Consider the following 14,137-nt stretch of genomic DNA (forward strand, 5'->3'; position numbering starts at 1 on the left):
CACCAAACCATGGTTTATTGTTTTACATGCCCTTTATGCAATGCTTTGTCCAGGAAGGCTTGCCAGTTGATAACATTCCTCTCCTCTGAGGCTTTTGACTAATTAGATAATCTATGGCCTTTTAAAGGGGGGGGGTATTGCTTCTGTTTGTTACTATGTTGTACATTTTTGTGTGTGTTTTTTTAAATATATATTGTAAACGGTCCTGTGATCCTCAGATGAAGGATGGTGTAGAAATTTAATAAATAAATAATAAACATTGTTACTTGCAGGCATAGCCACTGTGCCTCCTAATATGGGTTTGGAATACTGCTGATTTCTTAACCATAGTTAAGAAATTGAGTGAGCTGCAGTTGCTTTTCAGCCAGTGTTTGCACATGCACTTTGGCTATTATCTCCAGTATTCAGACACACAGCCTTGTTTGCTGCTGTAGACAAAGGAGTGACGTGGACAAAAGGAGCCATTTATACCTACCTTGTCTGCACATTTTGATGCAGTTCTCTGGGTTATAAACAGGCCATCCCATTTCTGTGAATGCATTTCATGCATTATTTATTATTATTATTATTTTATTTTATTTTGCCATAAGGCTATGCAAACAGATAAAGGTGGTTTTTTAAAAAAATACACCAATTTTCTCTCAAAAATATAATGCTGTTTACCCACTAGTTTTAGGAGGAATAGCAATTAGTCTGTCAGGAATCTGAACAGAAATAGCAGAGGGGCTTTCCCCTTTACTTAGATAGTTCAAACTGGGGACTTAGTGAACTGTACAGTGTCTGAAATAGCGCGGGTCCTCTGAACCGCTCCAGGTTTCACATGGGAGGTTTGAATCTCGTGACCCGTATTCAGAGTTTACATGTAGGGAACAGGCTAGCTCCAGGCCGGAATGATTGCTTTGAAGATACAAAGCCTTCAAAAGTGGAGTATATAATGGAAAAACACATTCATTCTTAACAATAGCAGTATTATTAGGCAGTGCTGTAACGTGCTTCCTGTTATTGAATCTTAACGTCTTTGCCCTGAAATGCCTTAACAAATAGCTTTTAAAACAATTAAAAACATAGAAGCAACTTTCGGCTTGACAGAAGTGGTGACTATTTGTTTCACCGTGCAATCCTCCATGGAAATAAGTCCCATTGAGTTGAATGGCTCTTCCTTCCAGGTAAATTGGTATAGGATTGCTGCTTCAGCGACTTCATAGGCCAATAATTTAGATGTAGTAGATCTGAACTTCCTGTACATATATGGGAATTAAACAGTGTTTGGAACTGCTAATACCTTTTTTCCGTACCTTGTTTTCCAGTTGCTCATATCGTGCACAGATAAATGCTGATTAGATTGTTCATAGAGTCGCCAGATGCCACGATTCAGTATATTTTAATTAGGTTGTAAAATCAGTATCATGGTATTTTTAAGCTTCTGTAACGTTACAAGAAGGGATAAGTTTATCAGTTTAGTAGCATTCGTTTAGATTGTAGGGCAAATGTCTTTAAAGAGTGTGTTTAAATTAAGTATGTTTACAAATACTTTTCTTTATTTGTTTCCTATTTGTTATATCTGCTATTCAGGAACTTCAGGTAAGATAATGCTATTTGAACTCACATGTGCTCGTAGATGTAATGCCTTGTTTGTATCTTGTGATATATTCTGCTTTTTCAGCGTGTGTGTGTGTGTGTGTGTGTGTGTGTGTGTTATGTGTTTAATGAAGGTTCCACTTCTTGCTATGCTTTAGAAATGTTTTATAGTTCTAAACAACGAGGAACTGATTCAAGTGTTAAGTCTACTATAAAATCTCAAGGTGGGGTTCACAGATCTCGCCCAGTGAGAGCCATGAAGTCAAAAAATCATTGGTGAAAGCCCATAATGTTGCATTATAAGAAAATTTATTATTTTACTTATTCAATTTATATTCTGCCTTGCCTCCCATAGAAGCCTAGGGTGAATGGGAGTCGCCTGTTCATCTGCTTTTCCCATTCTTTGCAATCTTTGAACCTTGACTAGGTTCTAAGTGACATATCATTGTGGCTAGGTTTTTTAATTTAAAAAAAACCATACTGTATATAAGGTGTTTATTCCAGCTATTTGTGGGGGGGGGGGGGAGTTCAAATTATATATAGAATCTTAGAATTGCATAGCTTGATTCTTGCTGAATAAAACTGAGGTCTTTAATAGTAATGCTTAAGAGATCCTGCCAGCTTAAATCTCTGTGCCAATTCCAGACATTTAACAGGAATAGGGAAAGGCTGCAATTCCGCTTTGCACACAGAAGGTTCCCAGATCCAGTCCCCAATATTTTCAGGTAGTGCTGAGAGCGTCCCCTATCACTTACACACGTTTAACACGTGCACGTTCAGCTTTACACACACGGCAAACGTAAAAAATAATAATAAATAGAAAGGGGGTGAGTGTCCAGGGAAAATAACTTTGGCAATCCCACCTAACGGGTTTCGACCATATGTGGTTTTGGCGTTAGGTGCAATCTCTGGAACGCAACCCCCCAGATAAGTTGTGGGCTTACTTACTCCAATGTTAAAATGCTCAAATAAGTAAAAGGTTTACATTTGAGCAAATGCAATAATGACAACTGTCAGTTTTTTATGGTAAAATCCAGATTTCTTCTGTCTAAATATGCCTGAGGAATTGGAGTTTGTGGCAGAAGTCATAGTTCGATCTGCTTACCAGCCCCTATCTTTACTGAAACATTAAAATTTGGGTTTGTACATTTGTTTCAGTGCTACCTGCCAATATCTTAAATGTTGCTTTAATAGTAAGTATATGACTGGCAAAAATGTCCCACAAATACTCAGGCTTCATTTCCAGAATCAGACATGTCTCAGTGGCTGAGGCTGCAATCCTAAACATGCTTATTAGAGAGTAAGTTCCACTGAACATAGGGGAACTGACTTCAGAGTAAACAAGTGTAGGATTGTGCTGTAAAACCTAAACTAGGAATAAATAGAGCATGTCTTTGTTTTTCTTTTCTTTTTTAAAAATGTCAAAAATAAAATGGTTATAATTTTTTTTAAAAAAATTGTACCTATGAAATTAATGTCTAATCTGTAAAGCAAAAGCAGGATTAAAACCGAAGGCTCTGCTAATTTGACACCTTGCATTGTGCATGCTAAACTGAAAGTGTTAGCTCTGCCTTCACTCTGCACTTGAGTATTGTGTTCATGTGTGTCGTACAGAAAACCTGGAATATTTTGCCTGAGGTTTGCTATTGTGCTCTTTTCATAAACACAGAATGCATAAAATAGCAATCGATGAAAACAATTTTGCTGCTGTTCCAACAGTTTGCGATAATTTCAGTGGGCAGAAATGCTGTCCAGCGGATGGTGCCGTTTACTTTTAAATGGGGGTGTAGCTGCCCCATGGTCCTCAAAGTGCACCTCCCCATTGAAGATCAAAAGCTGACATGCAGGCGAACTTTTTGGGTGGTGAAGAAGAGATTTGTTGACCGCAATGTTGTCAGCTTCCTTTAGGAATTGCTGTAGCTTCATCTTTCTGGATCATTCATATTTATGGATTATTATTATTATTCATATATTGCTAATTTATATGAAAAATAATTTTGCAGCTAAAAGTCTAACTTTCTTTAAATCCTTACTGACCTTAAGAAATGTTGCTGAATAAAGCTTTGGGGGGTGGGGTGGAGATTTGTTGTGGCAGAGAAAACAAACCAATGCTGTGATTGCAGGGTGAAAGCATGGACAATTTCAACTGGGGAGTACGCAGGCGTTCTCTTGATAGTCTGGACAAGTGTGATATGCAGCTTTTGGAAGAAAGCCAGCTTTCAGGAAGCACACCCAGCCTAAACAAAATAAACCATGAAGATTCGGATGAGTCATCGGAGGAGGAAGACCTAACAACAAGTCAAATTCTAGAACAGTCGCAACTAGTAAGTAGTTAAATTATAGGTTGCTGGAAGATACAATATATATATATATATATATATATATATATATATATATATATATATAAAGAAATCCATGATTCTTACACTTAAACTGATTGCTAGCAACTCAGAAAGGGTTAGACCTTACATAGGTAAGTACATTCTTCTTAATTTTCTTTTCATAGTTGGCAAACATAAAAACATTCAGGCAGCAATTCAGGAGTAAGCCCCGTTGGATCCAGTTGAGCCTACTTCTCAGTAGACATTTATAGGATTGCACTGTTAGAGGCAAGTTCTGCATACAGAAAATATCAAATAGGATAAGTGGGTCTTTATTCCATTTGTTACTATACGTCACATTCAATTAAATGCCCCCCTTGAACTCTTCCTCCCCCCCATTTGATAATGTAATTTCTGTTTTCCGCAAAACTTCAAAAAGGAAGGAAAGCAATAACCTAGAATAGGCTTTTTAAAACAGATTTTAGTATACACAGAAAGTTTAATGGAATTAATAAAATCACAAGCTTAAACTGTTTAGTGATCACTATTTGAGAATATTACATTATTTTCAATATTATTATTTAGAGGCTCTTCGTAGAAAAATGGTGTCATCTGCTGGGCACAATCCACACCAATTTGCTTTGCGCACACTCCACTGAAAATGAGCAATTCAAGAGTTTGTGAAGTTCCCGTTTCATTTCAGTGTCGCTTGCTCAGGAGGAATTCAATCCTGCCTTTAGCCTTAGCCTGGTTCCTTCTTTTAACAGATCATGACACTTTCCCCTTCTGAGGACACAAACCACATTGACTCTCTTTCCACACCATGTGAAGCATCTTCAACAGCTCCGCCTCCTTTCAGTTCAAGAACTTCCAGTTTTAATGCTTCTTTGCCTGAAATGAATAATCTCCAGGTGTCTGAAGGCTCAAAGGTGAATGAATTTTATCTAAGCAATTTTATTAAATAGAGGGAGTGGTGGTTTTTGTCTGTTAAAATACCCAATTTTATTGCTTTACATCAGATTGTACACTTTGATTCGGCATGTCCAGCTATAATTAGTGTCGATTAAAATGTACGAGTTTCTCAGCCTTCAGAATTGCCAGCATCACCCTTCCACCAACTTTAATACAGCAGTACCAAAAATAAATAAATAAATAGTCTTGTGGGTGGAAGCATGAATTCCATTCTCTCCCCCCCCCCCCTGCAAAAAATGTGGGCGCTGTATTGTGCAGCTGCCTGCCTTGGGCTCCATTCTTGCCTGTTTGGTCTACTTTCAGAATGCTGATTACAGTAATGCACTGAGTTTGGTAAATAAAAGAATGTAAATGCTGCTCTGTGTAGCTGCCTGAAACGAAGCATGCCGGGGACACAGTTATCAAAGGTTGGTAAAAGTTTAATAGAAATACCATGTATTTGTTTCTGTAGCTTACTTTCTTAGGAAATGCTTCTATTTGAGAAATATTGACAGAGCTGGTAAGTCATGAGGCAGGCAGAACCCTACCGCGTTAAATAAGTGCTTTGTATGGGACATTTTGACCACTGCGGCAGTGAAGTGTCAACACTATTGCTTTATGCTGCAGGCATGTTATGATGCCGCAGAGTTAGGGGGGGAAAGCAGAAACAAAAAATGGGTGGCGCTATGGGAGAAAGCACTCGTCGCTGCACATGAAGTGTAACCTATCAGTAATGGTGGTAGAAATCATCTCAGAGAAGTAGGTAGTTAGGTTTTGCCACATTCCGCTAAGTTTGATTTTCACTGTATGCAAAAAGCATTTCACTCTTACGTTTTGTGTTGCATTGGGGTTGTTCAGGCAGGATCCAACGGCCATGTGGTGAGTTCCATATGTATAGTGGAGTTTCTGGAATCTGAAACTCAAAGGAAACTCGGGGTGTCCTGCAGTACATCTCAGCGGGCTGTGGTTGGGAGAGCAGAACCCAATGAACCTTTGTGGAAACTGGTCACCTGCATGCCATACAATGAAAGCACATGGTCGTCGTCCCTGAGAATCCTGGGCACTATACCCCCCCTACACAGAGCTGCAGTTCCGAGCACTGTTAACAAACTACAGTTCCCATGATTCTTTGGGGGAAGCCATGCGCTTTAAATGGGACCTGTATCTAGGAAGTGCTGGACTCTGTAGTGGTCTCTAGTACAAAGGGGGAGTGCAGGGAACGCACAGTCCTCACACTCCAGCAACATACTCACCCAAGGAACCAGGAAACCACATGACCTCCACCCTGGCCCTATCTCTCCCTCTCTCACACGGACACACATCCCCATGAGCAAAGGCAGCAATGGACCAGGCTAGAAGTCCAGATCTGGTGGCAAAGCACCTGACTTACCTTAGTCTCCCTTCCTGTAGTTTTACTCAAGACTTGGGGAAACGTGCCCTGGTTTGGGATCCAATTGATAACTATACAACTGCCACTATACAACCCTTGCTAGGGCCAGGCTTAGGGTTCTCCTTAGAGAGCCAATTCCTGAGTCCAGTGATGATGCCGATAACAATCAGGAAGTGGCCATAAATTGTTAAATGGTCCTGCTGACCCAAAACTTCCTGTAGATTCAATGAACATCTAAAATTCAGATATCTATCTTAGATTTTCACTTTATTCCTAGGGGGTTACCATGCCACCAGATGCAAATATAGGCTACTGTTCTTGGGAATGCAAACAGAATGTGTCTCCTCCTGAAGGTCCAGCCAACTGCTATGCAGATTGACCCTAAACCACACCAACAGGGATCAAGAATTCTGTAGTCTTAGAGACCACAGAAAGAACCGTCCATATTAAACATACATTGGCCTCTAATTTGCGTATTCTTAGCTTAATCTTCTGATCCATTTATTCACTTCCCTGGGGTGGGTAGGATATTTTTACCTGGGATATGTTCTCAAACTTTTCCTGAATACCATATGAGGAGGAAATATAATCTGAACAGGGTCTCTGGAGTAGCAAAGAACTAAGTAACAAGACCCTCATCTTGTCCACAAGGTGTATAAAACAAGCAAATGGAACTTCTCTTAAGCTTTCAGTGGAAAGTGATGAGAGATATTTTATTGGGTGTACCTGTTGTAATACATTTGGTATTTCCTGTACTGTTTGTTTTGGTAGGTTCTGATAATGGTAGTTCTTTGTCGTTTATGGTGTGTTTTACTGCAGATAGCTTGTTTAAAATTTTATTATAGTTTTAAAATTATTGTTACCCGTTCTTGGATCCTGAAAGTGATGAAGGGCAGGATAACAATAAATGGTAACCAATTCAATCCCCCCAGACTGAAGGTGCCCAAGAAGAGGAAGATACTTCTGTACAGGAAGATGATCTCTCTGGCTCTACAAATGAACTCCCTGCAGCTTTTGAATACAGCGACAGCTTTAGCCTAGATATGACAGAGACTGAAGAAAAAGGTGACCGGTTGATGGATCAATATGCACTTACCAGGTATGTATGTATTTTTTTATTTTAACTTTTTATATCCTGCTTTTTTAAAAAATAAAATGAAGTGGTTAAGTAAAAATAATAGTAAATTCCATAAAACACAGTGAGGCAGTTCAAATGACTAAAATAAATTTCTTAACAATAAAACCGAGAGCAGCAATTATTGTTAAATATACAGAGTCAGTGCTTTAACCTCTAAGGGTATGCCTACTATGTGACATTGAACAGGAAATTCTGAGCACAGAATACATGCAGTTACATGGCAGTCCAGAATTTGAGGATAGGGTCAAATCAGGTCATCAGATCATTTACACTCTGTAGCCTCACTTAACTGTTCTTTTTACTTACTTATTTTTAAGTTTCTTATTTGGAAATATAACAACAGTAGTGTAGCCTCGCTATCGGCTCTTAACCTAGAATTTGTGGCTTTGTTTCAGTTTTGGAGAAGGCGACAGGAATGTCTCGCCTCCTCCGTCTCCCTTCTTTTCTGCTATCCTGGCTGCATTTCAACCAGCTGCATGTGATGATGCAGAAGAAGCTTGGCGTAGCCATATGAACCAGCTCATGTGTGACTCGGATGGCTCCTGTGCAGTATATACATTTCATGTGTTCTCCTCCCTGTTTAAGGTAAACAAAGAGTGTTCTAGAATCCCACATGACTGACATTTTGCTGAAACCCACAATATGTTTCTTAGACTTTGCAGGTGTCAATAAATCTAGACCCTGACTATTTTCCACAGCCCATCAACATTTATGGGGGGGGGGGGAGGTTTTAATTTTCCAGATCTTGCTGTGTGCCATCAAGCAAAAATAGAATGAGAGTTACTTATTATTGCAGTGGGTTTGATGGTAGGTATACATTGGTCCAAAGAGGCACACTTGGTAAGGTCAAAGAGGGTTGGTAAGGTCAAAGAGGGAAGTTGGCCCATTACACTGGGTTGTAGGCACTTTGTTTTGGATTAAGGAGGATTAAAATCGCCCTCCCTGAGTTATCTCTTCCCCTCTTAACCCTCAATATGTGCCCTTCTTTCTTTCCTGAGCTACCAAGGTACTTGTCCCAAGGAATCTATGCCTGGATGTTTCTGGTGTAGGCTTGTAGATATAAGTGCAACTTTGCCATTGCAGCCCACAGATTCCAGTGTAGGGTTTTTTTTAATTGCTTTGTTAAGTAGGAGAGGCATTGGAAAGGTTTAGTGATAAGGCAATCACTTTTTCCTTTTAGCTATTCTGCTGTGTGATGTAAGCTGCTTTCTGGGTGGTACTGGCACGCCATGATGCTACTGCTTTCATACCCATGTTCCCACAACAGTTTTCAAGATAAGAGTGAGGATGTTATCAAATGTTTCCAGTTTCTCAGACGCTCTAAATAAAACCATAGTATGTTTTGGTTCCTAGATAGCTTGAGCAGTCCTTAAAAGTAACTCTGTAGTTTACAGCAGAAAACTGTTTAGAAACCATTTAGAAAGCTATTTACAGAAATCTCTCTATCAGCTAGGGAAGCAGGAAGAGTGTCTTGGTGTGCAATAGTTTCCAGATGCAGTTCAGTATGTTGGAACGCTCTCAAGCGGCCCAGGCACCCTTGCCAAGCAGTTCTGGCCAGAGGGGAAAACAAACACAAAGAAGTCTCTCTCATGATTTCCCCTCCTGTAAACTTGGCATCAGAACACTCATTACATTGTTTGATAGACCACTTGACATTGAGTATTAACAAAACAATGCCCAGAACGGGCAGAGAAGTCTCATGTTGGTTGTTACTAGTGACAAAACAGAATGAGCCAATGCTGTACACAGGTTCGGTCTAACAAGAAGGGAGTTGAAGGGGGATTACAAAACAAGAAAGCAGGACAGAGAGCTACAGATTGTGTGTGTGTGTGTGTGTGTGTGTGTGTTTCCGTGTTTCCCCCTCTGCAGTATGCATAAAGAATGAATACAGTAGTTGTGTATACCAAATTAAAATGTGCATTAAGTTCTATCATCAAGTTCAGTAGCAAATGTGTTATGAATACTTTTGCTTTATAGAATATTCAGAAAAGATTCTGCTTTCTGACTTGCGATGCTGCCAGCTACCTTGGTGACAATTTGCGAGGAATAGGCTCGAAGTTTGTGAGCTCATCACAGATGCTGACATCATGTTCAGAATGCCCTACCCTTTTTGTAGATGCTGAAACAGTGAGTATTTTTTGCATGACTAACCACATTGAAGTGCCATTCATAAAACTATCAGAGTAGTGAAGACTCGGAAGCTGATTGTATCTTTTCTTGATAGACATGTCTGGAAATAAGTATTGAGGCGAGACATTAGGTACTTGTTACATTCTAAAGAACTGCTGCAGCTCTTCTTCATCACGCTGGGTGGTTATAGATTAGGAGAGTCTGTAAATAGACACTGCTCATAACTGAGTTATGAGTGCAGAATTCTTTCATTAACCAAAATTAAACCAAAGCAGGTTTCTATACCTCATAATTTTGAAGACAGGCGTGAAAGCATTTGGGCAACATTTGGTAAAATGTCAAAAGCTGGTGTTTGGTAGCTGTTTATGAAAGGGTTGCCATTGCTGTAAATACCTATTTATGCCTCTCCATGATCAGCAGAAGCACAATTCTTCAAAATAAGCAAATACATTAAAATATATTTTAATTTGAATAATTTGTACACTAAATTATGCTTTTCCTTGTTGGTTTATCCAAGGAAATATGCCTTTTTAAGATAGCATAATAAGATCTCTAATGTATAATAATACAGAAGCTTCAACAATCATCTCCCACAAGTTCAGTCATAAAGTAGTACAACCCAGGCCTTGCAAATGTCTAACAACTATCCAGGGACTGTCATGTGGGATTTCCCCCATTGATTTTGGTATATAGCAAAACAGTTATACTGATCTCACTGAATGAAGTAATGTTGACTATAGGATCTTCATTTTAATGTTTCTAGCTTCTCTCTTGTGGACTTCTTGAGAAATTAAAGTTCAGTGTCCTGGAACTACAAGAATATTTGGACACATATAACAACAGGAAAGAGGCAACACTTTCGGTAAGCATCATTTTTTGGTGTAATGGCTTTTTCTATTTCTGTATTCCTTAATGCAAAAAGTTACTACTTCATTTCAAATCTGCAAGAGGCTCATTCAGTGACTTTACCTTTAGAGGAAAAGACTGGATTATTTACAGTACTACATCTCTGTATCTTCTTTTTCTGTTTTTAGACTATATATCTGATTGGACAAAACTCAAAATAAATCTGGCCTGATATCCTAAACACATTTACTAGGGAACAGGTGCCGTTGAACTTTCATCTGAGTAAATGTGCTTGAATCTGAATAGGTCATTATATACATTTTAATCTGTTTTCATTCAAGACTTCAGTATTGGTCTTACCTGTGAAGGGGATACAGTATCTGTGTGCATGTAAATCTTCCACCATTGTGGGACTGGAACAGCACCTGGTGGTAGGGCTGGACGATGGACACCAAAAAAAATGTAGGCTTCAAGCCAACAAGCTAATATAGGCATAGGCATTTTCTTCCCAAGGGAAGGGGATGGAAGGAAACACATAGAGAGTCAGAGTGACTTAGTTCTAGGAACATACTGTTTTAACACCCTACCCACATCCAGCGAGCGCCATGACGTCATCTTAACACAGACAGACGACAGAGAAAGGAGGAACTCTTTTAAACTTTAATAAAGAAAGAAGACAGAGGATTGTGAATAGGGCTAACAAGCACACAAAAAGTCAGATGCAGACAAGGGGAAAAACAAGTCTGTAAGAAGGAGAAAGCTTCTGAGAATCAACACATCAAAACTGAGAGCTCATGGGAGAACCCAAGCCTAAGCTTGTTGTCTCAGCAGCGATTTCCCCCTTCAGCCACCAGGTGGAGCGCCAATCCACAATGATGGCAGATTACATGCACCCAAGATATTTCTTGATATGGGACAAGTATTCCAGGAAATGTTTCTTGTATTCATTATAAAAGGTGTAGGACTGTATCTAAACGTACCCTAAAATACAACCAAAACTATTTTCATATTCACTGGCCATCGGGTTATTATTTATTACATTTATATCCCACCTTTAAGGGATGCGGGTGGCGCTATGGTCTAAACCACAGAGCCTAGGGCTTGCCGATCAGAAGGTTGGCAGTTCGAATCCCTGCAATGGGGTGAGCTCCCATTGCTCGGTCCCTGCTCCTGCCGACCTAGCAGTTTGAAAGTACGTCAAAGTGCAAGTAAATAAATAGGTACCGCTCCGACGGGAAGGTAAAAGGCGTTTCCGTGCGCTGCTCTGGTTCGCCAGAAGCGGCTTAGTCATGCTGGCCACGTGACCTGGAATCTGTCTGCGGACAAACGCCGGCTCCCTCGGCCTGTAAAGCGAGATGAGCGCCGCAACCCCAGAGTCATCCGTGACTGGACTTAACGGTCAGGGGTCCCTTTACCTTATCCCACCTTTATCTTCCAAGGACCTCAAGGTTCTCCTCCTTCCTGTTTCATCCTCACAACAACCCTGTGAGGTAGGTTCAGCTAAAAGATGGTAACTGGCCCAAGGTCACCCAAGTGAGCTTCGTGGCTGAGTGGGGATTTGAACCCTGATCTCGCAGGTCCTAGTCCAGCACTCAAACCATTACACCACACTGGCTTCAAATAACTTTATACATCTGTTTTTCTTTCCAAATTACAGTGGCTGGCAAACTGCAAGGCAACATTCGCTGGGGGCTCAAGAGATGGTGTTATCACCTGTCAGCCAGGAGACTCTGAGGAGAAGGTAATCAAGGATTTGATCTGTTATGTTGTTTCTGCAGTAAGTTACAATTCCATATTACATCTTGACCACGGTAAAAGCTTTTGTACCTTCTATGTTTGTTTCAGACCATAGGCGCAATCTAATATATTGCAGCCATAGAACATAATATAAGTAGGTACTATATATATTCCTATCCTACTCCAGCATATCCAAAAGAGCATTCTTGAGATGTTTGTGCTGCATAGGTCTTGTGAGGCTCTGGATAAAGGTACTACTCCCTTGCTCCTTCATGCTCATACCCCCCAACCATAATAATAATAATAATAATAATAATAATAATAATAATAATAATAATTTATTATTTGTACCCCGCCCATCTGGCTGGGTTTCCCCAGCCACTCTGGGCGGCTTCCATAGAAACAAAAAATACAGTAAAATATCACAGATTAAAAACTTCCCAATTAAGATGTCTTCTGAATGTCAGGTAGTTATTTATCGCTTTGACATCCGCTGGGAGGGCGTTCCACAGGGCGGGCGCCACTACCGAGAAGGCCCTCTGCCTGGTTCCCTGTAGCTTTGCTTCTCGCAATGAGGGAACCGCCAGGAGGCCCTCGGAGCTGGACCTCAGTGTCCGGGCAGAACGATGGGGGTGGAGATGCTCCTTCAGGTATACTGGGCCGAGGCCGTTTAGGGCTTTAAAGGTCAACACCAACACTTTGAATTGTGCTCGGAAACGTACTGGGAGCCAGTGTAGGTCTTTCAAGACCGGTGTTATGTGGTCTCGGCGGCCGCCCCCAGTCACCAGTCTAGCTGCCGCATTCTGGATTAGTTGTAGTTTCCGAGTCACCTTCAAAGGTAGCCCCACGTAGAGCGCATTGCAGTAGTCCAAGCGGGAGATAACCAGAGCATGCACCACTCTGGCGAGACAGTCCGCGGGCAGGTAGGGTCTCAGCCTGCGTACCAGGTGGAGTTGGTAGACAGCTGCCCTGGATACAGAATTGACCTGTGCCTCCATGGACAGCTGTGAGTCCAAAATGACTCCCAGGCTGCGCACCTGGTCCTTCAGGGGCACAGTTACCCTATTCAGGACCAGGGAGTCCTCCACACCAGCCCGCCTCCTGTCCCCCAAAAACAGTACTTCTGTCTTGTCAGGATTCAACTTCAATCCATTAGCCGCCATCCATCCTCCAACCGCCTCCAGGCACTCACACAGGACCTTCACCGCCTTCACTGGTTCTGATTTGAAAGAGAGGTAGAGCTGGGTATCATCTGCATATTGATGGACACCCAGTCCAAACCCCCTGATGATCTCTCCCAGCGGCTTCATATAGATGTTAAAAAGCATGGGGGAGAGGACGGAACCCTGAGGCACCCCACAAGTGAGGGCCCAGGGGTCTGAACACTGACCCCCCACCACCACTTTCTGAACACGGCCCAGGAGGAAGGAGCGAAACCACTGTATAACAGTGCCCCCAGCTCCCAGCCCCTCTAGACAGTCCAGAAGGATGTTATGGTCGATTGTATCAAAGGCCGCTGAGAGATCCAGCAGAACCAGGAAACAACTCTCACCTTTGTCCCTAGCTCGCCGGAGATCATCAACCAGCGCGACCAAGGCAGTTTCAGTCCCATGGTGAGGCCTGAATCCCGATTGGAAGGGATCCAAATGGTCCGCATCCTCCAGGCGTGCCTGGAGTTGTTCAGCAACCACGCGCTCAATCACCTTGCCCAAGAATGGAAGATTTGAGACTGGGCGATAGTTGGCCATACTGGCCGGGTCTAAAGATGGTTTTTTAAGAAGCGGTTTAATGACCGCCTCTTTCAGCGGATCTGGGAATGTTCCCTCACAGAGGGAAGCATTCACCACCCCGCAGAGCCCATCGCCCAGCCCTTCCCGGCTTGCTTTTATTAGCCAGGATGGGCAAGGATCAAGGAGACAGGTGGTTGGTTTCACGCGTCCAAGCAGCCTGTCCACATCCTCGGGGGTAACGGATTGAAATTGATTCCATGCAACTTGACCAGACAGAGCTCTAGCACTCTCCCGCCCCGGCCCTGCTCCCACGGTG

At 41.7% G+C, this 14,137-nt stretch overlaps 1 protein-coding gene across 13 annotated transcripts in view; it reads left to right on the top strand.

The window, feature by feature from the left end:
- The window catches only part of FRY (FRY microtubule binding protein), a 191,417-nt gene that overhangs the window by 167,039 nt on the left and 10,241 nt on the right, over nt 1–14,137 (top strand). For all 13 annotated transcript variants that reach the window (XM_083436987.1, XM_083436985.1, XM_083436984.1 and 10 more), the window contains 7 exons: nt 3,702–3,902; nt 4,667–4,828; nt 7,173–7,339; nt 7,774–7,963; nt 9,356–9,505; nt 10,272–10,370; nt 12,012–12,095. In XM_083436987.1, the coding sequence (XP_083293113.1) occupies nt 3,702–3,902; nt 4,667–4,828; nt 7,173–7,339; nt 7,774–7,963; nt 9,356–9,505; nt 10,272–10,370; nt 12,012–12,095 (1,053 nt within the window). The remainder of the gene's footprint in view (nt 1–3,701; nt 3,903–4,666; nt 4,829–7,172; nt 7,340–7,773; nt 7,964–9,355; nt 9,506–10,271; nt 10,371–12,011; nt 12,096–14,137) is intronic.

Source organism: Podarcis tiliguerta, assembly GCF_965153285.1.
Source record: "Podarcis tiliguerta genome assembly, chromosome: 4".
NCBI classification, from domain to species: Eukaryota; Metazoa; Chordata; class Lepidosauria; order Squamata; family Lacertidae; genus Podarcis; species Podarcis tiliguerta.